This window comes from Hyla sarda, chromosome 4 (assembly GCF_029499605.1).
Source record: "Hyla sarda isolate aHylSar1 chromosome 4, aHylSar1.hap1, whole genome shotgun sequence".
NCBI classification, from domain to species: Eukaryota; Metazoa; Chordata; class Amphibia; order Anura; family Hylidae; genus Hyla; species Hyla sarda.
This window is the reverse complement of record NC_079192.1, coordinates 188,610,438-188,638,417: the sequence shown is the minus strand read 5'-3', so window position 1 is coordinate 188,638,417 and position 27,980 is coordinate 188,610,438. Positions and strand designations below refer to the sequence as shown.

The 27,980-nt window shown below is 44.3% G+C and overlaps 2 protein-coding genes across 10 annotated transcripts in view; one reads left to right on the top strand and one right to left on the bottom strand.

Annotated features, from left to right (window-relative positions):
* The window catches only part of PRRT4 (proline rich transmembrane protein 4), a 160,450-nt gene extending 138,335 nt beyond the window's left edge, over positions 1-22,115 (bottom strand). Inside the window, exons 1-2 of one of the 2 annotated variants that reach the window (XM_056573094.1) lie at positions 21,995-22,115; positions 21,783-21,925 (exon numbers count right to left, since the gene is read on the bottom strand). The gene's annotated coding sequence lies outside the window, so the exon portion shown is untranslated. Of the gene's footprint in view, positions 1-2,126; positions 2,142-21,782; positions 21,926-21,994 lie in introns of those variants that run through there. The other variant, XM_056573092.1, reaches the window with a different exon arrangement.
* Positions 30-27,445, top strand: LOC130368828 (uncharacterized). 8 transcript variants are annotated; one of them, XM_056573099.1, is made up of 4 exons: positions 266-532; positions 907-986; positions 21,605-22,136; positions 24,490-27,445. In XM_056573099.1, the coding sequence occupies exons 2-4, from the start codon at positions 969-971 to the stop codon at positions 24,852-24,854; spliced, it is 915 nt and encodes a 304-aa protein (XP_056429074.1). In that variant the 5' UTR covers positions 266-532; positions 907-968; the 3' UTR covers positions 24,855-27,445. The 8 variants fall into 8 exon arrangements, with proteins under 8 accessions (XP_056429082.1, XP_056429074.1, XP_056429078.1 ...); XM_056573101.1 differs by lacking the exon at positions 266-532 and adding an exon at positions 2,365-2,640 and having other exon boundaries at positions 909-986; XM_056573102.1 differs by lacking the exons at positions 266-532; positions 907-986 and adding exons at positions 2,023-2,035; positions 2,365-2,640.
* Positions 27,446-27,980: the final 535 nt, after the last annotated feature.

The window sequence follows — 27,980 nt, the reverse complement described above, 5'->3', positions numbered from 1 at the left end:
ACCAGAACACTTCTCTATTTGCTGCTCTATACACTAAGACTGAGTCCACCCCAGTAAAGGTGCCGACCAATCATCATCACGAGGAGCTCATTCCAGGCTGTTCTCACGGGGTGTTTAATATGCAGGACTAATCCAAAGAAGCGAATGGTCACCGCAAAATAAACGCCAGAGATCCGGAAATCAAAGGAAAGCTTCAAGTTTATTCCACACCAAAGTGTATACATGTGCAACGTTTCGGGTAAGTGCCTTGGTCAAGCATAACAAGTTGTACAATGAAGATTACTGAAATCCATCAAGGTGCATTACAACTGGTCAAAAAACATGTGCATTACAGTCACCGTCATCCAACCTCCAGGATCTGATCGGTTGTGTATGTAAACATCACAAGATCATTAGCTGTCAATCATACTAAAGATATTCCAGAGAAATCTGATCTATAGAGGATAGAGGGGCCTCCGTTTAGTGTCCTCAAAGTACTGACATCATGACGCGGCTGTTTGTGAGCTAGCACCGCGGCGTGCAGCTCAAACAGGTGGGTGGCGAATATAAGATTGTGGGGGTCCCCAGCAGCGGGACTCCCGCAGTGAGACATCTTAATTCAGAGGCCCAATGGCCTTTAACCCCTTAAATTCCTCAGTTACTTATTCAAAATGTAGAAAATGTATATAGTTGGCAAGGTTGGCACCTGTTTTAATGCCAATCCACTGTTTTGGCCAGGCCAGATACAGCTGAGTATTATGGTCAGTGACCCAACAGTGTTTAACCCCTTGAAATCACCAGTTACTTATTGAAAATGTAGAAAATGTATAAATTTGGCAAGGTTGGTAACTGTTTTAATGCAAATCCACTGTGTGGGCCAGGCTGCATATTATGGAGGAGCCTTACTCTTTATTGTTCAACTCTTAGGTCAGTGGCCCAACAGCGTTTAACCCCTTGAAATCACCAGTTACTTATTCAAAATGCAGTAAATGTATAAAGTTGGCAAGGTTGGTAACTGTTTTAATGCTAATCCACTGTTTGGGCCAAGCTAGATACAGTTGGGTATTATGGAGGGGCCCTTACTGTTTATATTTCCACCCTTAATTGAGTAGCTCAACCGTGTTTAACCCCTTAAATTAATCAGTTACTTATTCAAAATGTAGAAAATGTATATAGTTGGCAAGGTTGGTACCTGTTTTAGTGCCAATCAACTGTTTGGGCCAGGCTGGATACAGTTGGGTATTATGGAGGGGCCCTTACTCTTTATTTTTCAACCCTTAGGTCAGTGGCCCAACCGCGTTTAACCCCTTAAATTCATCAGTTACTTATTCAAAATGTATATAGTTGGTAAGGTTGGCACCTATTTTAACCCCTTAAGGACGCAGGACGTACTCAAACGGCCCCTTTTCCGAGTCCTTAAGGACTCAGGACGTTTGAGTACGCCGCTAGCTGGAGGGGAGCCGGTGCCCGATGCCTGCTGAAATCGTTCAGCAGGCATCGGGGCATATCGCCCAGGGGGGTCATTATGCCCCCATGTCGGCGATGGCCGCAGATCGCTGGACAATTCAGTCCAGCGATCTGCGGCAGATTCCGGGTCAATCGGGTCTCCAGTGACCCGGAATTACAGGCTGTTCAGGGCCGTCGGAGATTTTTCACCAAGAAAGGATGCAAGTTACCACAAAATTTTACCACTATGTTAAAGTAGAATATGTCACGAAAAAACAATCTCGGAATCAGAATGATAAGTAAAAGCATTCCAGAGTTATTAATGTTTAAAGTGACAGTGGTCAGATGTGCAAAAAATGAGTCCTTAAGGTGAAAAAGGGCTCAGTCCTTAAGGGGTTAATGCCAATCCACTGTTTGGGCCAGGCTGGATACAGTTGGGTATTATGGAGGGGCCCTTACTCTTTATTTTTCAACACTTAGGTCAGTGGTCCAAGCGTGTTTAACCCCTTGAAATCACCAGTTACTTATTCAAAATGCAGAAAATGTATATAGTTGGCAAGGTTGGCACCTGCTTTTTTGTCAATCCACTGTTTGGGCCAGGCTGGATACAGTTGGATATTATGGAGGGGCCCTTGCTCTTTATTTTTCAACACTTAGGTCAGTGGCCCAACTGCGTTTAACCCCTTAAATTCCTCAGTTACCTTTTCAAAATGCAGAAAATGTATATAGTTGGCAAGGTTGGCACCTGCTTTTTTGTCAATCCGCTGTTTGGGCCAGGCTGAATACAGTTGGGTATTATGGAGGGGCCCTTACTCTTTATTTTTCAACACTTCAGTCAGTTGCCCAACAGTGTTTAACCCTTTAAATTCATCAGTTACTTGAGAACAATTTTACTTCTTGCATACTCCTTGTTACTTCCTTTTGTCTCACTTGTCACAGACCTATAGTATGGTCCCGGAAACAGCTACCCGGCACTTCAGGGGTTACAACTGTCCATTGTATAAGGATGACCTTCCCGCCCCTGCCTCATATTGGGGACATTAGGGAGCGTCTACTACTAACAAGTCCTCAACTACACAGGCAAACCTTTCACACTCCGGGATATTGCTGTTACAAAAGCAGTGACGACTCACTAATCCATAACTAATGCTGAGTCGTCAGTGTCGCCTGACTGCATGTAGCCCTCACACTTAGGGGCTCTTCATGTTGTAGGAGGTAAGTAACTTGCAGACGCTCCCTTACTCAAAGTCTGCCTGTTTCTAGTAACCCGGACCGGGCGGAAATAATGCTGACGATGGGCACCGTCTACCGCACAGCTAGCATCCCCCGGATGGTGAGTAGGGTTGGGGGTCGGAGCTAGGGAAGGCTGCAGGGAGCGGAGTATAGGCCACAGGGAGAGAGAGTGCTTACAGCTCAGCCTGACCGGCGCTCTTTGGTGTTCATCCTGTATGTCAGGGGTTCTCAACCTTTTTTGGACAAAATAAGTTATAAAATTACTTATTTTCATAATGGCGTGTGCTTATCTTTATTGTGCCATTATTCCCCCCCCCCCCTTTAATGGGACAAGGGGATTAACCCCTTAAGGACCCTGTTTTTTTCTGTTTTTGCATTTTTCCTTTTTTCCTCCTTATCTTTAAAAAATCATAACTCTTCTTTCAATTTTGCACCTAAAAATCCATATGATGGCTTCTTTTTTGTGCCACCGATTCTGCTTTGTAATGACATCAGTCATTTTACCCAAAAATCTACAGCAAATTGGAAAAAAAAATCATTGTGCGACAATATTGAAAAATAAAACGCCGTTTTGTAACTTTTGGGGGCTTCCGCGCTGTACATTTTTCGGTAAAAATTACACCTTATCATTATTCTGTAGGTCCATACGGTTAAAATGATATCCTACTTATATAGGTTTGATTTTGTCTTCCTTCTGGAAAAAATCATAACTACATGCAGGAAAATGTATACGTTTAAAATTGTCCTCTTCTGACCCCTATAACTTTATTTTTCCACTTACAGGGCAGTACGAGGGTTAATTTTTTGTACCGTGATCTGAAGTTTTTAGCCGTACCATTTTTGTATTCATAGGACTTATTGATCGCTTTTTATAAATTTTTTCATGATTTAAAAAGTGACCAAAAATACGCTACTTTGGATTTTGGATTTTTTTTGCCCGTACGCCATTGACTGTGCGGTTTAATTAATTATATATTTTTATAACTCGGACATTTCCGCACGCGGCGATACTACATATGTTTATTTTTATTTACACTGTTTTTTTTTAACCCCTTCAGGACCAAGCCCATTTTGGCCTTAAGGACCAGAGCATTTTTTGCACATCTGACCACTGTCACTTTAAACATTAATAACTCTGGAATGCTTTTAGTTATCATTCTGATTCCGAGATTGTTTTTTCGTGACATATTCTACTTTAACATAGTGGTACATTTTTGTGGTAACTTGCATCCTTTCTTGGTGAAAAATCCGTAAATTTGATGAAAAATTTGAAAATTTTGCATTTTTCTAACTTTGAAGCTCTCTGCTTGTAAGGAAAATGGATATTACGAATACATTTTTTTTTATTCACATATACAATATGTCTACTTTATGTTCGCATCATAAAATTGACGTGTTTTTACTTTTGGAAGACACCAGAGGGCTTCAAAGTTCAGCAGCAATTTTCCAATTTTTCACAAAATTTTCAAACTCCATATTTTTCAAGGACCAGTTCAGTTTTGAAGTGGATTTGAAGGGTCTTCATATTAGAAATACCCCATAAATGACCCCATTATAAAAACTGCACCCCCAAAGTATTCAAAATGACATTCAGTAAGTGTTTTAACCCTTTAGGTGTTTCACAGGAATAACATCAAATTAAAGGAGAAAATTCAAAATCTTCATTTTTTACACTCACATGTTCTTGTAGACCCAATTTTTGAATTTTTGCAAGTGGTAAAAGGAGAAAATTTTTACTTGTATTTGTAGCAATTTCTCTCGAGTAAGCACATACCTCATATGTCTATGTTAATTGTTCGGTGGGCGCAGTAGAGGGCTCAGAAGGGAAGGAGCGACAAGGGGATTTTGGAGAGTACGTTTTTCTGAAATGGTTTTTGGGGGGCATGTTGCATTTAGGAAGCCCCTATGGTGCCAGAACAGCAAAAAAAAAAAAAAAAAACACATTGCATACCATTTTGGAAACTAGACCCCTCGGGGAACGTAACAAGGGGTTAAGTGAACCTTTATACCCCACAGGTGTTTCACGACTTTTGCATATGTAAAAAAAATAAATAAATAAATTATTTTTTACCTAAAATGCTTGTTTTCCCAAAAATGTAAAATTTTTTAAAAAGGGTAAAAGCAGAAAATACCCCCCCAAAATTTGTAACACAATTTCTTCCGAGTACGGCGATACCCCATATGTGTCCCAAAACTGTTGCCCTGAAATACGACAGGGCTCCAAAGTGAGAGCGCCATGCGCATTTGAGGCCTAAATAAGGGACTTGCATAGGGGTGGACATAGGGGAATTCTACGCCAGTGATTCCCAAACAGGGTGCCTCCAGCTGTTGCAAAACTCCCAGCATGCCTGGACAGTCAATGGCTGTCCGACAATACTGGGAGTTGTTGTTTTGCAACAGCTGGAGGCTCCGTTTTGGAAGCAGTGGCGTACCAGACGTTTTTCATTTTTATTGGGGAGGGGGGCTGTGTAGGGGTATGTGTATATGTAGTGTTTTTTACTTTTTATTTTATTTTGTGGTAGTGTAGTGTAGTGTTTTTAGGGTACAGTCACAAGGGCGGGGGTTCACAGTAGTTTTTCGCTGGCAGTTTGAGCTGCGGCAGAAAATTTGCCGCAGCTCAAACTTGCACCCGGATACTTACTGTAAACCTCCGCCCATGTGAGTGTACCCTGTACGTTCACAATGGGGGGGGGGAGACATCCAGCTGTTGCAAAACTACAACTCCCAGCATGCGCTGACAGACTGTACATGCTGAGAGATTTAGTTTTGCAACAGCTGTAGGCACACTGGTTATGTATCACTGAGTGACCTAACTCAGTGTTTCACAACCAGTGTGCCTCCAGCTGTTGCAAAACTACAACTCCCAGCATGTACGGTGACTGCTGAGAGTTGTAGTTTACAACAGCTGGAGGCACACCGGTCGTGAAACACTGAGTTAGGTAAAAAAAAAAACTCTGAGCTTCACAACCATTGTGCCTTCAGCTGTTGCAAAACTACAACTCTCAGCAGTCACCGACAGCCAACGGGCATGCTGGGAGTTGTAGTTATGCAACCAGCAGATGCACCACTACAACTCCCAGCATGCACTTTAGCTGTTTGTGCAAGCTGGGAGTTGTAGTTATACAACAGCTGAAGGTACACTTTTCCATAGAAAAATGTGCCTCCAGCTGTTGCAAAACCATAAGTCCCAGCATGCCCATAAGGGAATGCTGGGAGTTGTGATTGTCTGCCTCCTGCTGTTGCATAACTACAGCTCCCAGCATGCCCTTTTTGCATGCTGGGAGCTGTTGCTAAGCAACAGCAGGAGGCTGTCACTCACCACCTACTGCTGCTCCGGGACACAGGTCAGTCCCGCCGCCGCCGCTCATGGGGCCCCGATCCCAACATTGACGCCGGGGATCGGGGTCCCCAGCTCCCGGGGTCCACGTCCCGCATCCGCTCACGTCCTCCGGAAGAGGGGCAGAGTGGGTTGCGGGAGTGACACCCGCAGCAGGCGTCCTGATTGGTCGGCCGGTACCAGTGCCACCTCACCCCTGCAGGCTATGGCTGTTCGGCCCCGATCAGCCAGTAATACCGGGTCACTGGAGACCCGATTGACCCGGAATCGCCGCAGATCGCTGGACTGAATTGTCCAGCGATCTGCGGCCATCGCCGACATGGGGGGGCATAATGACCCCCCTGGGCGATATGCCGGGATGCCTGCTGAACGATTTCAGCAGGCATCCGGCTCCGGTCCCCAACCGGCTAGCGGTGGGGACCGGAATTCCCACGGGCGTATGGATACGCCCTCGGTCCTTAAGGACTTTGAATGCAGGGTGTATCCATACGCCCTATGTCCTGAAGAGGTTAAACGGGAAGAGGGGGGGGGGTGATTCAAACTTTTATTAGGGTTAAATGATCCTATTTTTTTTTTTTTTCACTTTTTTTATTTTTATTTTTTTGCAATGTTATAGCTTCCATAGGGGGCTATAACACTGCACACACTGATCTTTTACATCCACAACAGCCCCCTGAGCTAACCGGCAACGATTTACTTTCACTTTAGATGTGGCGTTCACCTTTTGAATGCCGCGTCTAAAGGGTTAATAGCGCGCTCTACCGCGATCAGTGCCGCGTGCTATTAGCCGACCCGCTATGGCCCCACGCCGTGGCCCTGCGTTATAGAACGGGAGCGGACTCATGAGGTACCGGTACGTCATGGGTCCTGTAGGGGTTAAGATGGAGGGGTGGGGGGTGAGGATTATCCCCTCAATCTTAATCCCCTTGTGCCATTATTATATGATATGGCAAAAGGGGATCAGAGGGAGGGGGAACAATGGCACAAGGGGATTAATTAAGATGGAGGGGGGGGAATAATCCTCACCCCCCCCCCCATATTAATCCCCTTTTGCCCTTATCCCCCCCCCCCCCCTCCATCTTAATGCCCTTGTGCCATTATTTCTCTCTCCCCCTCAGATCCCCCTGGTGTGCGCTGTGCGGCACTTCCGCGCAATGTCATGGGAGGTCACACGTCTCCCCAGCAACATTGCAGCTCCCGTACAGTAGTCACGGCCGCAGCTTCGGCTGCGATACTATACAGGGAGCTGCCGCGGCCATTCTCCGCTGTGCACTGACAAATACTGGTCAATGCATGGCCGATATTTGTCAGCGCATCGGTGTACCCCGCACAACCCCCTAGGGGTTCATGTACCATCGGTTGATAACCCCTGCTCTATGTGTATTGTATCCTGTGCCCCTTAGGAGATAGTATTGGTACCGGCACTGAGACCATAATTATATTGTTATGTTGTTAACCCTCTATGGGGTCCGCTGTCAAAGTCCAAAAGAGGATCCCCGTGGACAGGATAGATCAGTATACTTTAACCCCTTAAAGTTAGGGTTTTTCCTTTTTTGAAAAAAATAATTGTTTGTGCAGCGAACAACAAAAATAAGCAAGGTTAACTGGGATACTCTCACACCCAGAGAGTAAAAAATAAATAAATAGTATTATAGAAAAGATTTCTCAGTCCTCATCTGGTAAGCTACTTTTTCCGTTTTTGCATTTTCGTTTTTTCCTCCTCCCCTTCTAAAAATCATAACGCTTTCAATTTTACCCTACAGACCCATATGAGGACTTATTTTTTGCGCCACCAATTGTCCTGTATAATGACCTCAATCATTTCACCACACCAGAAAAAAAAAATATTTGTGGGGCAAAATTGAAAAAGAAATGCCATTTTGTAACTTTTGGGTGCTCCCGATTCTAAGCAGTGCACTTTTTGGCAAAAATGACACCATGGCGGAAAAGTTGCTGAGTTGCCCATAGCAACCAATCAGATCGTTTCTTTTATTTTTCCGAGGCCTTTTCAAAAATGAAACAAGAGATCTGATTGGTTGCTATGGGCAACTCAGCAACTTTTCCTCCGGACAGGTTTTGATAAATCTCCCTCCACATCTTTATTCTGTAGGTCTATACAGTTCCAAAAATACCTAATTTATATAGGTTTTATTTTACTACTTTAAAAAAATTATAACTACATGCACCAAAATTAGTGTGTTTTAAAATTGTCATCTTCTGACCCCTATAACTTTTTTATTTTTCCATATACAGGAATATATGGCTGCTCATTTTTTTGCGCTGTGATCTGCAGTTTTTATTGGTCCCATTTTTGTTTTGATGGGACTTAAATTTTTTTTAGGGTATACAAAGGGACCAAAAATACGCAATTTTTGATTTTTTTTTTTTTTACGTGTACGCCTTTGGCAGCGCAGTTTAATTAACATTATATTTTTATAGTTCGGACATTTATGCAAGCGGCGATACCACATATGTTTATTTTTGGTTACATTTATTTATTTATTTTATGGGAAAAGGGGGTAAATCAAACTTTTATTAGGGAAGGGGTTAAATCACATTTATTAACAATTTTTTTTTTATATACTTTTTTTTGTTGTTGCAATTATAGCCCCCATAGGGGACCATTACATGCAATACCTTGATTGCAGACACTGATCAATGCATTGCCATAGCATAGCATTGATCAGTGCACTGCTGCTCCAGACTGGATCTCAGGCATGGAGCAGCAGATCGATGATCGGACGGCGGAACTCAAGGTAAGAAGCCTCCCGCTGTCCTCTCAGCTGTTCGGGATGCCGCAATTTCTCCGCGGCGGTCCTGAACAGCCCACTGAGCTAACCGGCAACTGTTTTCTCCCGTTTAAAGGGTTAGCCGCGGGTCCTGGTTGCTGATAGCAACCGCGACCTGCTGGGTATGAAGCGTGCTCGGCCCCTGAGCGCGCTTCACATATCGGGAGCCATCAATGCTAGTTCCTTGGCTGATCCAATCTGATCTTCCCCCATTAAGGGTGCGTTCACTCTGAGCAAATCAAGAGGAATTGACGCTGAAAAATTTACGTGCTGAAAAAAGAATTTTTTCTTTTCGTGCGGAAACTGCACGGAAATGGGGGAGAAAGATGTGAAGGGGTTTTCAGCCCTTTAAAAAAAAGTCATTTTCTTTTAAATAAATGGGAACTTGGGAGAAAAAAAATGAATATATAAACCACATCAAAATCAGCCTCTAAAATCACAGCAGATTCCACACTGGTTTTGCAGGGATTATACCAGAAAGTTTTACAGATATGTAAATTACTTCTATTTAAAAATCTTAATCCTTCCAGTACTTATCAGCTGCTGTATAATACAGAGAAAGTTGTGTAGCTCTTTCCAGTCTGACCACAGTGCTCTCTGCTGACACCTCTGTCCGTGTCTGGTTTGCTATGGTGATTTGCTCCTACTCTGTACAGTTCCTGACACGTACAGTGGTGTCAGCAGAGAGCACTGTGGTCAGACTGGAAAGTGCTACACAACTCCCTCTGTAGTATACAACAGCTGCTAAGCACTGGAAGGATTAAGATTTTTGAATAGAAGTAATTTATAACTTTGTGGCATCGGTTAATTTGAAAACATTTTGTTTTTCACCGGAGTAGCCCTTTAACATGGCTTATATCCATGGTGCTGATTTCATCATCAAAAACCATGCAGTGTCACCTCTGAAAGCCCTGTTTACTTTGACTTCAATGGGAAGTGGGGAACTGCGATTATGTGCTGAAGCTCCCACTGAATTTAAAGAGAGGGATCTTCAGGGCTGTCCACTGAGAGTCCCCATCCAACCGGACAGAGCCTGAGAGGATCTGCAGAGAACAATAGCAGAAGTCCTGTAAACCTTGTGGCCTCATCCCCAAGAAGAATGGAGGCTGTAATCCCTGCCAAAGGTGCTTACACCAAGTACTGAGTAAATAGTCTGAATAATGTGTTAAAGAATATAAATATTCATGAGCCAGGCCGAGCGCTGAACGAGTAGCGCTGGCGAGCCTGAAGGAGAGATGGTAACCCCGCCCAAGTCCTTAATTAGATTATTCAGAAAAAAGCAGAATAACGCTGCAACGCAGTGACTGATCCGCTCCTGGTTGACATCATTTTAATTTGTGTCACCCACACTAACAGCCAGTACCACTGGTTAGTGCAGATGACAGTTTACCTTTTAAAGGGGTACTACAGGCCACCATTTTTTAATTTTTTTTAAACAGCTTGCCCAGAATGCCACATAACTTGTCCAGATCAGTGCTGCCGTTATGGAGATTCAGCTGGTATAAGCCTGCAGTGCTATTGTGCTAATTACCTTATATACTCGACTATTAGCCATTCCGAATATAAGCCAAGGCCCCTAAATTCACCCCAAAAACCCAGGAAAAACTATTGACTCGAGTATAAGCCTAGGGTGGGAAATACATCATCTCCCCCCCCCCCTCCCCTGTCATCATCCATCATCCTCCCACCCCTGTAATCATCCAGACCCCCCTGTCCATATTACCCCCTGTCCATATGATCCCCTGTGATCATCCAGACCCCCCTGTCAATATCCCCCCGCCCCCTGTCCATATGACTCCCTGTCTTCATCCAGACCCCCCTGTCAATATCCCCCCCCACCCCCTGTCCATATGACCCCCTGTCATCATCCAGACCCCCCTTTCGTAGTCTTACCTCCCCAATTGTGGCTCTAGTAGCTGCAGGGACTGTCCAGGGAGGGTGAGCCAATCATCCAGACTCCCCTGTCCATATGACCCCCTGTCATTATCCAGACCCCTCTGTCCATATGACCCCCTGTAATCATCCAGTTCCCCTGTCAATATCCCCCCCTGTCCATATGACCCCCTGTCATCATCCAGACCCCACTTTCGTTGTCTTAGCTCCCCAGTTGTTGCTCTAGTAGCTGCAGGGACCGTCCAGGGAGGGTGAGCCGTGCCGTCCATCTTCACTGCAGGGACCGCCCCGCATTTCGGTGGGAGGGTGAGCCGGTACGGGCCATCATACGCAGGGACGCCCCTGACCTCATACGCGGCAGCGTCACTAGTCCGGGGACGGCTAGGAGCAGAGAAGAGGGCCTCCCTGTGAAGATGGACGACCCGGACCAGCTCACCCTCCCCACTGGAATGCGGACGGTCCCTGCAGTGAAGATGGACGTCTGTCAGCGTACTGTCCAGAGCATGGACGCGCTACCAGGAGACAGGCCAATACATTAGGAGACGTGGAGGCCGTAGGAGGGCAACAACCCAGCATCAGAACTGCTACCTCCACCTTTGTGCAAAGAGGAGCAGGAGGAGCACTGCCAGAGCCCTGCAAAATGACCTCCAACAGGCCACAGATGTGCATGTGTCTACTCAAACGGTCAGAAAAAGACTCCGTAAGGGTGGTATGAGGGCCTGACATCCACAGTTGGGGGTTGTGCTTACAGCCCAACACCATGCAGGACATTTGGCATTTGCCAGAGAACGCCCTGTGCTCTTCACAGACGAAAGCAGGTTCACACTGAGAACCTGTGACAGAGTCTGGTGACGCCATGGAGAATGTTCTGCTGCCTGCAACATCCTCTAGCATGATCGGTTTGGCGGTGGGTCAGTAATGGTGTGGGGTGGCATTTCTTTGGAAGGCTGCACAGCCTCCATGTGCTTGCCAGAGGTAGCCTGACTGCCATTAGGTACCGAGATGAGATCCTCAGACCCCTTGTGAGATTATATGCTGGTGCGGTTGGCCCTGGGTTCCTCCTAATGCAAGACAATGTTAGACCTCATGTGGCTGGAGTGTGTCAGCAGTTCCTACAAGAAGAAGGCATTGATGCTATGGACTGGACCTGAATCCGATTGAGTACATCTGGGACATCATGTCTCGCTCCATCCACCAACGCCACGTTGCACCACAGACTGTCCAGGAGTTGGCGGATGCTTTAGTCCAGGTCTGGGAAGACATCCCTCAGGAGACCATCTGCCACATCATCAGGAGCATGCCCAGGCGTTGTAGGGAGGTCATATGGGCACGTGAAGGTCACACACTACTGAGCCTCATTTTGACTTGTTTTACGGACATTACATCAAAGTTGGTTCAGCCTGTAGTGTGGTTTTCCACTTTGATTTTGAGTGTGACTCCATATCCTGACCTCCATGGGTTGATTAAATTTGAATTCCATTGATAATCTTTGTGTGATTTTGTGGTCAGCACATTCAACTATGTAAAGATGAAAGTATTTCATACCATTAGTTCATTCAGATCTAGGATGTGTTATCTTAGTGTTCCCTTTTATTTTTTTGAGTAGTGTGTGTATATATGTAGATATATATTTGTGCGCGTGTGTATATATGTATATATCTAGATCACCTATGGTGGGGGTAGGGTGGCAGTGTGGTGACAGAGCAGGGAATAAGCACGTTGCAATTGCAGAAACAGAAGGGATATGACTAAACTACACAGGACATGATACATCAGTTAAAATTTCCTATAAGAAACTATAGAACAGCGGCATTCAGAACAAGTTTTAAAAGCATATTTTAGTTTTTCTTTTTTAATAAATTAGCAAAGATGTTTAACATCCTGTTTTCACTTTGTCATTATTTGGTATTGAGTGCAGAAGCATGGGGGAAACTGGATTTTTTTTATTTTACCACAAATCTGAAACATACACAATTATGAAAAAGTGAAAGGTGGCTGGTGCAACCGCATAAAGAATGCCAGGTGGGGAATGCTGTGGAAGGAGATGGTATTTCCTCAGTGGATTTGCACCATGGTCCAGAATCAGTGATAATGCAAATTTCTGTGGACATGAGCACCATTTTATTGACAAATGGCTCTTCTCTGTCAGATTATATACCACAAGGTTGAACAATCTTTGCCAGAATCCAATTCATTGGAAGTTCCATTGCAGAAGCTCCAACACGTGAATTGAGCAGTAGAATTCCCAATGAAATCAATGGGGGGCTGCAGCATGGTTGATTCTCTGTAGTGTGAACAAGGCCTAAGACCAGCAGAAGCATCGCAGAAGATTCTGGCAAAAAAAATAAAAAATGGACAAAATTTGACTTAAGGCCAAGTGAAACTTTGTAATTCTAGATAACTGTTCTTCTGTCCTATTCCCAGACTGTGAGAGAAAACAAGTGGCAGTAACCACCAAGTGTTTTTTGCTTCTACGTGAAGAAATATAAAGGTTACTGCTTTGGCACCAAAAAGTGTCTTATATAGTACCACCAGGCTACACACCCTTTAGGGTGCATTTACACCACGATTTGGACGTTCGGCAGCTGTACCCCCACTGGACTGCACCATACCCTGTCCATTTCAATAAGCCGGACTGGTCTGCTAGTGACTTCGGTCGCCATGTTTTTCAACCGTATCTGCATTTGTAATGAAACCTCAGTAGACCACTGTTTTCCGTCCGGCAACAAAAACTGATAGTCTCTGGTTGCCTCATTTTAGGACTGTTTCTGGCTTACTTCAATGAATGGGGCTATGGCAGCAGCTGGTTTTCCTTTCTCCCACCAGATCTGGTGCCGTACCCCTAAATCAGCCTTACCAGCCAGCTCCACTGCTAATTCCCAGGAGGAATGATCTCCACCTCTTGTGTATTAGTAGAGCTGCTCTTTAAAACGAATGCCTCTTAATAATTCACTGTATTCACTATTCAAGGTGACCAGATGTGAAGCTGTACAGTATATTCACCAGTAATTGTACATGATGAGAGGTTTTACAAACAAACAACTTTACTGAAATAGCTGGAAGTAAAATCATGAGGCTATCGCTGGCGTTTCAAAGTGATAATACAGGTCTGTATTGTACAGGTGAAACCTGCAGAGCCAGTAGCTTCTTCCATTCTTATCTGCTGTAACCTGCAGGCTCAGAACAGGTCAGACTTTCTAGGAATTACTTTCCTTTTGTACTGGCAGCAGATAGCACCTTTTGACCTGAAAAGTGGGAGGAGGAAAACAGTAATGAACAGAATGACTCAGGCTGTTTGGTAACCTTAGAAGAGAGCTGGAGTGTAGGATGCCAGAGATTGTGCCTGACCTACCTTCAGTATCAAAGCTGCGGTATGAAAATTCCAAAATGTCTTCAAATTGAACACTGATGAGGTAAGACTAAAGACTATTTGTGTCTGGACGAGGAGAGTAACAGGCATAGGTAGCATGCTAGGTAGGTATGCTAAAGAATTCTGCCAGATTTAACATCAACTCTGCTTTACAACAATTACATATGCAGCCAGCGATTGGCTGCAACGTTCTATGTATGGTAGTGGTAGTAGCAGAGGGAGGAGTAGAAGAGTGTTTGTTTTCTTTCTACTACCTTTATTATCCGTAATTCTCATGACCTTAAAATTAGACGAGAACAAATACATCTGCTCTATTGCCTGCTATCGCAGATTCGTGGATGACCTTTTCATCGTGTGGACGGGCACAGAGTCCACCTTTGTGGACTTTGTGTCCACCCTAATCAATGAGAATGACATGAATTTGAAATTTACTTTGAAGATCAGAGGCTCAAAATTAGAGTTCCTGGACGTATTAGTGAGCTTAGTGGAAGGTGAGATAGTCACGAAAGGATATCGAAAACCGGTGGCGTGTAATTCCCTCCTGCACTATGGAAACTACCATCCCGAACACGTGAAAAAGGCTGTCCCGTATGGACAATTTTTTGGTTTAAGAAGGATTAATAGTCGAGATGGTGACTTTGACGTGCAGGCAGGTGAGTTGCACTACAAGATGAAGCTCTTGTAAAAGTACGTCTGTGTGGACGAGATAATTTGCTCAGAAATAAAAAAAGTATCATAGGAGACCTAAAGAAAAAGAGAACACACAAGCCGTTTTCTTTTTTATTTACATATAGCCCAGTCGCGAAAAAAATAGACGAGCTAACAATAACTATTGTAGAATGATTCATGAACTTAAGGAATGGACATCCAATAGTTAATGGCACATGTAAAGGATGAACATAACAATGATTCAAGGGCTTTACAATTCCTGGGGAACGAGCGGGTGATGGCATTGGGATGGCAAAGAAAGCTTTTGTTACAGAAAGAAGGTAAAATGGATTTTAAAAACTGGATATGAGTGTTTTTATATAATGCTCTTGTTGCATGAGTATCGAAACTAGTTATGGTTTTTATTCACTGTACAATTTCAGTGTTGTAACTCCTCTTTTTCATAACATAGAGGGTACAGGTGTATTTACCTGCCCCTGCAGGGGTGTGGAAATTTTATAAAAAAACTACTTGTCCACGGGACTAAAATAGAGCAAAATCTACTTGTCCCTCATGACGATCCACTTGTCCCGGCCAATTTTCGCTTTTACGCTCTGATTTTTTCCTCCTCGCCATATAATAGCCATAACTACCTACTATAAGGATACTTTTTAATTTTTCAATAACATTCTCTGAACCAAAAAAATATATATATATTTGGGGAAGTGATATTGAAATAGTAAAAGATAATTTTGCAGATTTGGTGGTTTTCTTCTCTGCGCCATTTACCTTGTGGTTGAGGTAACATGTTAGTTTTATACTTTAGGCACCTGGTTACAGCAATACCAGATTTGTATCGTTTACTAATTCTGAACGTTTTCAAATTTTTTTAATTGCCATTTTTTTAACCCCTGTAGCTTTATTTTTTTTTCCGCATACCAAGCTGTATGAGGGCTCATGTTTTGCGCCATAATCTGTTTTTTGTATCGGTACCATTTTGGTATTGATCTGACTTTTTAATCGCTTTTTAACTTTTTTTTTATGGGAAATTATAAAAATTGCAAATCTGTGGTTTGGTATTTTTTTACATTTACCGGAGGGGATACATAATGTTATATTTTAATAGGTTGTACAATTACGCACAAAGTGATACCAAATATGTTTATTTTTATTATGTTTGCATGTTTTTATATAAGAAAAGGGGGTGATTTGAACTTTTAACATGGAAGGGGTTAATGCAGCTGTCTTCAAACTGTGGCCCTCCAGATGTTGCAAAACTACAACTCCCAGCATGCCCGGACAGCCAACGGCTGTCCTGGCATGCTGGGAATTGTAGTTTTGTAACATCTGGAGGGGCAAAGTTTGAAGACCACTAGGTTAATGTGTCTTTCAAACTTTTATTTAAAACTTTTTTATTTTTTTTTTACACTTTATTAGACTTATATGAGGAATCATTAGATTCCTCAGACAGATGAATAGATTCTATTGAACTCTATTAATCTGTGTGCTCTGTGATCCATTGATAGAGCCTGGTCCAGCCAGGATCTATCAATGACAGAGCGGGACACCAGAGAAGCAGAGGTAAGTCCTCCAGCTACCTCTATAGTGGATCGCCCCCCTGCGATCGCGCTGCGGGGGGGGGGGGGCAATCCACCCCACTAGCCCACCAGGGAGCATTCACATCTCCCTTTAGACGCTGCTGTCAGCTTTGACAGCGGCGATATAAAGGGTTAATAGCCAGCCGCGGCGATCGCCACATTCTGACTATTAGCGGCGGCCCCCGGCTACTGAGAACAGCCGGGGGCTGCAGAGTATGGAGCGGGCAGGAATCCCGAGCCCGCTCCATACATACTGCAGAGCGCCGCATGCATCTCCCCGTGCAGACGCGCCTCCTCCCCTCAGCTCTCCGAAGCTACAGCTGGGGGGAGTGAAGGCAGAGGACGCAGGTCTGCACGGGGAGCAAGAAGCCACGCCCCCTCATCTCCCCCCGCACGTCTGCAGAGCAAGAAGCCACGCCCCCTCATCTCCCCCCGCACGTCTGCAGAGCAGGGGAGAGAATAACATACACAGCTTCTCATCTCCCCTGCTCTGCTTCCGAGGATACAGTTTTTTATTGTCGGAGGCGGCAGAGTATGGAGCGGGCAGGAGTCGGCCCGCTCCATACAGACTGCAGATCGCCACCGCACTTGTCAGGTCCGGCCCTGCTTGCCCGAAGCCGGGCTAAGGGCCGGACAAATTCACCTGCCCGGCGCCCAAAACTGCTAGTCCCGGGCGTCGGGCGATAGGAATTCCACATCCCTGCCCTGGGTAATGGAAGGGGTATGGTCTGAAGAAGCGCTATTGTCTGGCACAAAAGCGGCTGTTCAGTTACCGTCTGCGGGTCCTGGCATCCTGCTATATATATTGTTATTGTCTGCACCATGAATAAAGGACATAAATTCCACTATTGAAGTGTCTTCGCACCTTGAGTGCTCCCCTCCTTTTCTTTGCTTTCAGAGTGGTGGTCCTGCTTTGACGTTGTGCTGCTGTTGAAAGTATTTGTTGCCGTAAAAGTGTTTGTTTTAAGAAGAGCAGTGCCGATCCCTACTTCTATTGTATAGTATTGTAAAATTTATTGAGCTGCACTTCTTTTTATTTTTTAATGCAGAATTAGCTGAAAAACTGTTTTTCTTCAGCCATTTGTTTGTGAGCTTTATATAAAAAAATAAAAAATAATAATTCCCCCTGAAAGTACCATCTGTAAACATTTGTGTGAATATGGCCTTATAGGCTCTGTAAACAAGTGCCAATCAAAAAGATCAGCGCTAGTATACAGTGCATGTTGGCCCATCTAATAGGACCCCAAACTTTTAGTATCTTTGTGGAAGGAAATCTGACCACCCTGAGGAAACCTATGGAGAAATCCTACACTCCATGCAGATAAGAACTCAAGACCTCAGCACTGCGAGGAACCAGTGACCCCCTAGAAGAAAAGGTTTCCCAATATTCTGGATAAGGCATCTGTCATGCAGTGCTTAATTGTAGCCCTGCACAGGCCCCATGCTTTATTGGATTTGATTGTGAATCCCATATGTTTTTTTAGGTTTATACTATATTGTTTACTTATGTTTCAAAAGAGCCCATGTATGTTTAATCATGGTATAAAATTGATGCCTTATTTCCATGTCATGTCCTGTGTGTAAAATACACGTTCACACCTTTAAGTGGCAGCTGTAGGTGGTCAAGTCAGACTTTGCTGTCTGCAACACAGATCTCTCCCCAAAAGTGAGATATTCTGAACAAAGGGATATCCCATTTGCTAGAGTTTAAATAGCATCTAGTACAGTAGTCCCTTAGTGGACACCTCCCAATAGGGGACACCTTAGAGTCCCATAAGACTTAATGTATTTTTGCACCCTCCAAATAGGGGACACTCCTAATAGCGGATGTGATACAGGAGTTTAGGTGCACTATTGTGGTAGATGTATACAGTGACATTGGCTATCCCTCAACACTGATGTTAAAATTGAGACATTCGCCAGTATATTGAGACATTCGCCAGTATATCCTTTATATGATTGTTCTAATTGTTACACATCCACTCCGTCTATCTGGTGTAGGATTCTATTGTGGCACTTGTAGTCCGCTGCAGGCATCCTCCATTGTATGCATTTTTATGCTGGGGATCGTCCCTAGCAATGGACTACAAGGGCAGGATCTGCTCCCCCAGTATAAATGCACAACGGCATTTGGGGTTGAGCACCTCCAGCCATTTGAGACCAGCCATTGGAGGTGTGTAAACTCCATATGTAATGCGCCTTGAACATTTTCCAGGCAGCATTAAGATAGCACCTGTGAGGCCATGCACCTATATTAGCCAACTTAGGTGGGGCTTGCAGTTTGCCTCCCTCCTCCCATTGTATGTGTGCTTAGCCACGCTGGAGGGTACCTGGGAGTACCTGGTAGGTTTAGCGCTAGGTCCCGTGCCATTTGAGAAACCTTGGCGGTGGTGTGCGGGCTCTGGTGTGTCCTTCATATAAGGATATACTGGCTAATGTCTCAATTCTAACATCAGTGTTGAGGGATAGCCAATGTCACTGTATACATCTACCACAGTAGTGCACCTAAATTCCTGTATGGCATTGTTCTAATTGTTACACATCCACACCGTCTATCTGGTGCAGGATTCTATTGTGGCACTTGTAGTCCTCTGCAGGCATCCTCCATTGTATGCATTTTTATGCTGGGGATCGCCCCTAGCAACGGACTACAAGGGCAGGATCTGCTCCCCCAGTATAAATGCACAACGGCATTTGGGGTTGAGCACCTCCAGCCATTTGAGACCACGTTTTTTGTTGTTGTTTTAATAGCGGATGTGGACACACCCAATAGGGGACAAAACACTCCCAGTAGGGGACAAAACATTCCCAATAGGGGGATATCCAGCCTTACGTGCCGGTCCTACCTTGCACACAGGAGAACCGTCAGGGGGGTACATCCAATACCCCAGTAAGAGGCCCAGGTGCCCCTGGGCCCCGCTCCATGCCCCAGAACAGAAGCAGAAGACTGTGGTTTAAACAATGGTCTCCTGCTTCTGTACATTTGCCGGCAACATCATTCACCCCCCCCCCCCCCCTCCTTATTACCGTGCCACATCATTTCCTCTTGATTTCCCCCCCCCCTATTCTATTTCATTACCCTTTGTGCAAATTCATCACCCGCTCTTTACCACCCCTGTGCTATTTCTCTCTTTCCCCCCCCCCCCCCCCCCCCCCCCCCCTGTGCATCCCCCTGTGCCACTTCATAAAGAGCGGGTGATAAAGTTTCACAGAGGATAATAAAGGGGGAATGAAAGGGCACAGAGGAGATCAAGGGGAATAAGGTGGCACAGGGTATAAAGGAGGATGAAATGATACAGGGGGTGATTAAAATGGCATTGGGAGATTCTACTGTAATATTGCTTTTTTATCGTGTTTTATAGGTAATTACACTCCGGAGTGAGTACAGTACAGTATTCAGTAATTTTGAAAGATTTTTGCGCCTTTTTTCCCTCTCAATAGTGGAAATTTTTTTATTCCCCGTGAGTGTCCGCTATTGGAAGATTCTACTGTATTTAAGTTATGACATATTTGATACCTATTGCAAAGAAGGTCAACCCCAACAAAAATATTTGATATCAGCGGGGTCCCAGACCCTCAGAGTCCAAATATGATGTGCTTGAGATGGCGGAAGGAGGAGATGCTGAATTTTGTTATTGGGTTTATCTCACAGGTCATATTTGGTCTCTAACTGATCGTGGAGAGATAGTGATATGAAGGGTAATCTAAGACACTAGAGATGAGCGAACTTACAGTAAATTCGATTCGTCACGAACTTCTCGGCTCGGCAGTTGATGACTTATCCTGCATAAATGAGTTCAGCTTTCAGGTCCTCCGGGGGGGCTGGAAAAGGTGGATGCAGTCCTAGGAAAGTCTCCTAGGACTGTATCCACCTTTTCCAGCCCACGGGAGCACCTAAAAGCTGAACTAATTTATTCAGTATAAGTCATCAACTGCCGAGCCGAGAAGTTCGTGACGAATCGAATTTACTGTAAGTTCGCTCATCTCTATAAGACACCCATCTAGTATTCTTGATAGGGGCAATGAATTGTAGAGTGATTTATACTGGAGTTTCAGGGTAATAAGTGGAGTTTGCATGTGAAGAAAAGCCATCTATGACCACATCGGGATAGGATTGATGGCCATCTGACAGCATCAGGATACAGAATTTTATTTGTTTAAATAGTTTTAAAAAACTTAAAGAAAACTTTTTGACATGTTTCCCAGACATAGACAGTTTTGTTGCACTGGGTCTCAACCCCGAGACCCACATCAATTGCTAGTTTTTTAGCTGGGAAAGAGTGCGGCTCATTTCCTGTCAAATTTGACCTTTTTGTTAGGGATCGACCGATTATCGGTATGGCCGATATTATCGGCCGATAATCACGATTTTGGGCATTATCGGCATCGGCAATTACCTTGCCGATAAGCCGATAATGCCCCGCCCCCCCGACCCACCGCGTCGCACCCCCCACCGTAGTGCTGGGCGGTATACCGGTATGTATTTTTGCCCATACCGCTATACCGGTCGGGCCCCTCCCCCACCCTCCGAGTCAATAAAAAAAATTAAACTTTCCCATAATGGGGGTGGTCCGGGCCATCTATCCTTCCTTCCTGTAGTGTCCGGCGGCATTCCTGGTGGAGGGTGAACCGGTCCCGGCTGTCCTTCTCCGGGGGTCATCTTCTCCACTCCGGGCTGGCTCCGGCCTAGTACGCTGCATAGACGCCGCTACGCCGTGATGTCAGGTGCTTCGCTGTGCACGGGCGTCACTGCGCAGTGGCGTCTATGCAGCGTACTAGGCCGGAGCCTGCCCGGAGTGGAGAAGATGACCCCCGGAGAAGAAGGACAGCCTGGACCGGTTGGACCACCCTGACAGGGGGGAGAGAAGCGGGTGGTGGCGGCGGCCTATGGCACCGCAAAAGCCACTACAGTGCATTGATTTAAAGCGCCCACTTTAAATCAGTGATCTGCAGCGGTGTCGAGGGGGGATAAATAGCCGATAACTTATACTGGAATATCGGTATAAGTTATCGGCTATCGGCCCTAACCTCCACCGATTATCGGTATCAGCCCTAAAAAACCGATATATCGGTCGATCCCTACTTTTTGTTATATAAATCTATGCAGAGGAAAGGTTGGATCTGCTGGCCTGCCGGTGAGTCAAGTGTCATGCTGTGCACCTACCTGGCTTGTAATTAGAGCTATAAGAACTACCGTATGTGTTTTATATAGAACAATTGTTTTTATTCACAAATAGTGACTTTATCATTTATAAAGTTTTATATATTTTTTTTTATAATTCATAGATGTCTATTTATTTTTTAACTACAGGGTCGTTTTCTCAAGTGTCAAGTAAGCACGTCACCCATTGGCCTTAATATGAAAGCATTGTCTGAATCTGTGCCTCAGGAACCAGCACTTACTACCTCATCACCTCCTCAGATAAAAAAATACTCCAACTCTGTCTCCTTATACAGCAACACGGCAATATCTGAAAATTCTACCCTACCTCGTCCACTGTTACTGTTCCTTCCTTGGCTGGGCTCAAGTGCTCCCTCCTATAAGAAGTATATCCAGCTGTACTTTAACCTGGGTTTTGATGTGTTGGTGGCAGAGAGCTCACTATCACACTTTCTGTGGCCCAAGACAGGTCTGGAATATGCAAGACGTTTGTTAGATCTCCTGATGGGAGAAAAGGATCTTTGTTCTCGGAAACTTTACCTCCATGCAATGTCCATTGGAGGCTACACGTTTGCACAGATGTTAGTGGGATGTTCCAAGGAGCAGCAGGAAATGCTGGAGAGGATTCACGGTCAAGTGTTTGACAGTCTTGTGGTTGGCACTATGGAAAGAATGGCAAAAGGTGAATAAAGCTTCAGTGGTCAAATCTATGTGAATCGGCATTTACCCAGTGTTTGAGCACCAATGGGTGGATTTTATTAAACACTTTAGACTTTGTGGATTAACTCATTGATTTTCTTCAATTTTGTGTGACCTTGCTAATCAAATTTTAATACTAGACATAAGGGTCCAGATGCTTGCTGGTGCAGACTTTGATCTTGTAACTGGAAATGCTCAATATGTTACGTAACATGCTATAGTGAACATAATGGTTGTATTAGCATAAACATAATTTTATGAATTTGTAAGGTTTGCAATCACTGAATAGTGTCTGATTTTGTATGATTTCACATTATTGGTCTGCAATAAGCCATGCATATACATGTCAGTCTGCCTCTGATCCAAAAAGCCTTCCAGTGTAAAGAGTCATTACATTTCACCTGCCTCACACATGGCAACATGGCAGTCCTTCCTTTATATTTCCCATTCTCATTGAAGAAACTGCAGTGATGGGTTCCCCCCCTAAAAAAAAACAGCTGTGTGAAACCAGCCAAAATCTTTTTTGCAATGCTGCATTTAAATGTGTACTTGTAAAGTTTTTATGAAAGCTGCCTTCATGATAGTTACTTTCATTTTGAATTTGTCCCCTCTCCCCGCTTGTAGTTGTGTAGCTCCGTCTCCACAGCACCCACCTCCAGCACCAGTGCCATAGAATGCCATTGAATATGCTGGGTCTCGTGCTGAAATTGCCTGCTGTGGAAACTGAGCAGTAAGCAGGGACAACGGTGCCTCCCTTAAAGGTATTTGTACGCAAAATTTAAAATGAAAGTAATTTAAAAAAAAATGATGTGCACAGTGCTGCACTGTAGTATTTTTTTCTTAAGTGAATAAAACATTACAGCTATGCTTTAATGCTATCTTTGTAGCATTTGACCAGTAATAGAATTGTGTTCTGATCATTGGCATTTTGGCAGTATATACTCGAGTATAAGCCAACCCGAATATAAGCCGAGACCCCTAATTTCACCCCAAAAACCCAGGAAAAGATATTGACTGGACTATAAGCCTAGGGTGGGAAATACATCATCCCCCCCCCATGTCATCATCTCCCCCTGTCATCATTAACACCCCCATCATCACCGCCTGTCAATCCCCTCAGTGGTCTTCGACCTGCGGACCTCCAGATGTTGCAAAACTACAACTCCCAGCATGGCTGTCCAGGCATGCTGGGAGTTGTAGTTTTGAAACATCTGGGGGGCCGCAGGTTGAAGACCACTGCGCGGGCCTTCGTCATCATCCAGACCCCCCCCTTTAGTTTTCTACTCACCTCCCCTCGGTGGGAAGGAAGGGTGAGCTGGTCCGGGCCATCTATGCTGCAGGGACCATCTGGTGGGGAGGGTTAGTCGTTCTGGGCTGTTCATTTTTACCGGGAGGCCCTCTTCTCCGGGCCGGGCCGGCCCCGGACTAGTGACGTTGCCTTGATGACGACGCACAGGGACGTTCATGCGCAGCAGACGAGAAGAGGGCCTCCCGGTGAACATGTACAGCCCGCAACGACTAACCCTCCCCACCGGACGGTCCCTGCAGCATAGATGCCCCGGACCAGCTCACCCTTCCTTCCCACCGAGGGGAGGTGAGTAGAAAACTAAAGGGGGGGGGTCTGGATGATGACGTAGGCCCGTGCAGTGGTCTTTAACCTGCGGACCTCTAGATGTTTCAAAACTACGCCGATGGCTGTCCGCGCATGCTGGGAAAATTGTGCTGAAAAACGCGGCTTGTACTCGAGTATATAGGGTACCTAAAATGAATAACTTTTCCAGTGAGTGGTGAGATAAATATCTGTTTTAGTTCTTAGTCTTACCTTAGACTAGATATGTTTAGAATGCACCAAAAGTTATGGTCACACACTGTAAGCCTTCTCTCTTGTTTTCACACACTGAGGGGGAGATTTATCAAAACCTTTTGTAGAGGATGAATGGTGCAGTTGCCCATAGCAACCAATCAGATATTTTCTTTTTTTCAGAAGCCTTTTTAAAACTGAAAGCATTCAACACTGAAACAGACAATCAACTCACTGGCCACAATCATGCGATGGAATCAATTGAGTTTGCGCATTTTTGGTGCACGTTGTCACATGCCTTTTTATTATAATTTTTTTTAACAAAGCTACGCGCATGGCGCACATCTCTATTCTTTTCAGATGATTTTTGTTTGAACATGTGTGGCAGTTATCTCATATAAATGATGCCAAAATTCTGGTGCACACACTTTCATTAATGCCCCCCACCAACCCAAAGTGTTTTAGAACTCGTACTGTTTATGTAAATTATCCATTCTATGTAAAAGTTACTCATAATGTTCTTTTTTTCTTGCAGGTGTGGCACATATGGTTGCTTTCCCTCTTTTCCAGTCGTTGGTTGTACGTGTGACGCTACTTTACTTCTCACTCTTTAAAGCCCATACTGTAGATTACTATGAGAAAGGAATCCAAGCCTTTTGGGAAAAGCCAGTCCCCTGTCCTGGCCTGTTCTTCTACTGCTTAAATGACCCAATGAGTGATCATAATGCAGTGGAAGAGCTCCTTCATCATTGGAGAAAGAATGGAATCGAAGTTCAGGGCAAGAAATGGATGAATTCAGTACATGCAGGGCATCTTCGAAGGCATACGCAGGAGTATACAGATATCCTGAACAATTTCATTAATGATCTACAGGCAAGAGTGCCAAAAAGCAAACTGTAGCTGACTGCTGCACAGTTTCATCACTGCCGCAAAGTGTATACTGGACATTATACTACTAAAGAATAATGTATTATGCTCAAGTTGTTTCTTAAAATCAATTTCATTCTCAAGATCAATCACTCTTAATATGCTATATAAAAAAACTGGGGTGGGGGCTTCTCAAACCTTGTGCAGAGGAGCAGTTGCCCATAACAACCAATTATATTGCTACTTTCATTTTTAAAAGGACTTCTTAAAAAAAAAAGAAAGCTTGAATCTGGTTGCTTTAGGCAACTGCTCCACTTTTCTTTCCTCGAGGTTGGATACATCTCCTATTATGTAACCAGCAATTCAGTGTTTGTTGAGTAAGAGGGTGTCCAGTAATGGTTTTATTTCAGTGTTGTGTTCACACGGGCAGGATGTACTGAGAGTTTTCCGCTGAGGAAATTTTGCCATGGCGTAAAATTTGCAGTAGATCTCACATGTGTGAATGTACCCTTAGAGTAGGGTCTCATGTTCCGTATTTTGCTGCATATTTTCCTACCCATTGAAGTCAATTGGTAGCAAAATCAGCTGTAGAAAGTATGCAGCAAAATAAGGCACGTGTGAACCTACCTTTAAGGGTCATTATTGTTACCAATCTCCTGTCTAATTACCAGTTCAAAATTGACAGCAAAACTGCATAACTGCTGCCATGCTAGGGCCCATTCAGATGGTGGAATATCTACCCGTAAAAGAATGGGAGGCTGCTGCACCAACATTTTTCTCACTAAATTCCTCAGTGGATTCGTGCCATTTAATATGATCTGAAATTGGTGGTTATGCCCACATCGTTAAGCGGACATAGACTTCTCTTGCAGATTCCACTGGAAGATTAGACAGGGTAAGGCTGGGCTTACACTACAGAATTTTCGAGTGGAATTCTGTTTTGAAATTCCGCTCGGAAGTCTTGGTGCTGCCCATGGAATTCCACTGCACAGTGCACACAGCAGATTTTTCCAGGCAGACTTTCCACCTGAAAAATCCCCTGGAAAAATTTTGGCGGAACATTCATTGTTCAATGTTCTGGCGGATCTCCATTCAGCTGACATTGCTGTCTATGGGGTTGGCAATGTCTGCACAGTCCTAGCACCGAATGATTCAACCAGCACTGGCCACACTCAGAATCTCAGCCAGGTTCATCTTCTGCAAGAATCTAATTCTTCATCGGAAATTTCTCTACAGATCTTTCGACATGAAATAAGCAGCAGAATTTCTATCAGAATAAATAGGAGGGTGCTGCAAGTGGAATCTGTGCAAAATTCCCTGTGGATATTCCGTAGTGTGAACAAAGTCTTAAAGGGTTACTACACTGTAAACATCTTATCCCCCTTTGTATAGGATGTTAGATTACAGGGGTCCCACCGCTGCAGCTTCCATGTTCATGACGTCACACCATGCCCCCTCCATTCATATCAATGGGAGAGGGTGTGATGGCTAGTACACAGCAGTCACGCCTCCTCCCATAGGGGTGAATGGAGGGGGTGTGGCCACAAGCATCACCAGTCATCGGGCATGGAGCTGAATTTGCTCCATGCACCGATTGACTTGGGGTGCTGCAGGGGATAGGGGATAAGATGTTTGCAGTGGAGTACCCCTTTAATGTGCATAAATGGCCAGGAATTTAAAAAAGAGTGTAGTGCAGAATCAAATGTGTTACCGTTTACTTATTTGTATGTAAAATACACTCTGGAGGGGGAAAGATTGAAAAAGCAAAAAAAAAGCTCTTTTACCTTTCTTGTTTCTGCTCAACTGTGGGAATCATGGAAATCGCCAAACCCTAAAGTGTTGGTGGTGCAGGAGCAAGGAAGGTAGGAGAGCGTTTTACAGATGAGTGAAGTTACAGTAATTCGATTCGTCACGAACTTCTCGGCTTGGTGGTTGCTGACTTTAGCCTGCATGAATAAATACAGTCCTAGGAGAGAGTCTCCTAGGACTGGATCCATCTTTTCCAGCCCACCGAAGCACCTGAAAGCTGAACTAACTTATGCAGGATAAGTCAGCAAACGCCAAGCCACGAGGTTCGTGACAAATCGAATCATTGTAACTTCGCTCGTCTCTAGAGGTTTTTTTTATTTATTTATTTTGTCTTTTTACCTTTCCCCTTTTCAAGCTGTTTTTACATAGGATTGAATCACTGCAGTACCCTTTTTAATAAAAGCATGTCGTATTCACAAAATACACTCCCTGAAAAACTATTTATTATGTAACAGAGCTAATTTAATTATATTTCTGGAACTACTTCACAATACAGGTAGATAGAAATGTGAAGGACTTGGAATAAATTCTCTTGTATAAGCAGGGAAGGGAAACACGTGTTGTGTATTGTGCACTTCTTTATGCTGCCTGTAACTCCTTGTAGTGTTTCATTTCTTGTTTCTTTATACTTTACATCGGGTACCACCTGAGCTACTAGGATTGCACATGTCATTACATTAAGCCATATGTGTATATTTACAGCACTGCACCCTCAAGGCTGCTATACACTGTTTTTTTTATTTATGTATGCAGTGTTATACCTCATATCTTTTTATCAAATTTTGTATGTACTATTAAGATTAAATATTTTATCTACCTGATTTTCTGTGTGTGATATGGTTCTTGGGGAAAATAAGCCTACCAAAACGTTGAGACAAACTGAACACCCCGATTAGATACAAGATCATCTGGTACCCCATGGTACCGGACCACATGTCTCAAAAACAAATTGGCTAGAATTTTAGCTGAGGAGAGTTTCTTCAAAGGAACAAGGTGACACTGTTTACTGAACCTCTCCACCACCCACAGAACAATTTTACCCTCCGATGGAGGAAGATCAGTCATCAACTCCATCGATATGTGTCCATGGCCTCGTGGAATGATAATAGACACAACTCTCCTGCAGGAGGTGTCAGAGGAGTCTTTGCTCGAGCACAAGTCTCACATGCCAGAACAAAAGCCTCCACATCCCTGTTGAGGGTTGGCCACCAGAACTTCCTCTGAAGCAACTTCTTTGTACCCAGAACTCCAGGGTGACCTGCTTACAGGGAACAATGACATTCCTCAATAAAGCGGAGACTAAACTGATGGGGTACAAAGATTTTATCACTAGAAGCTTCTGGAGGTACC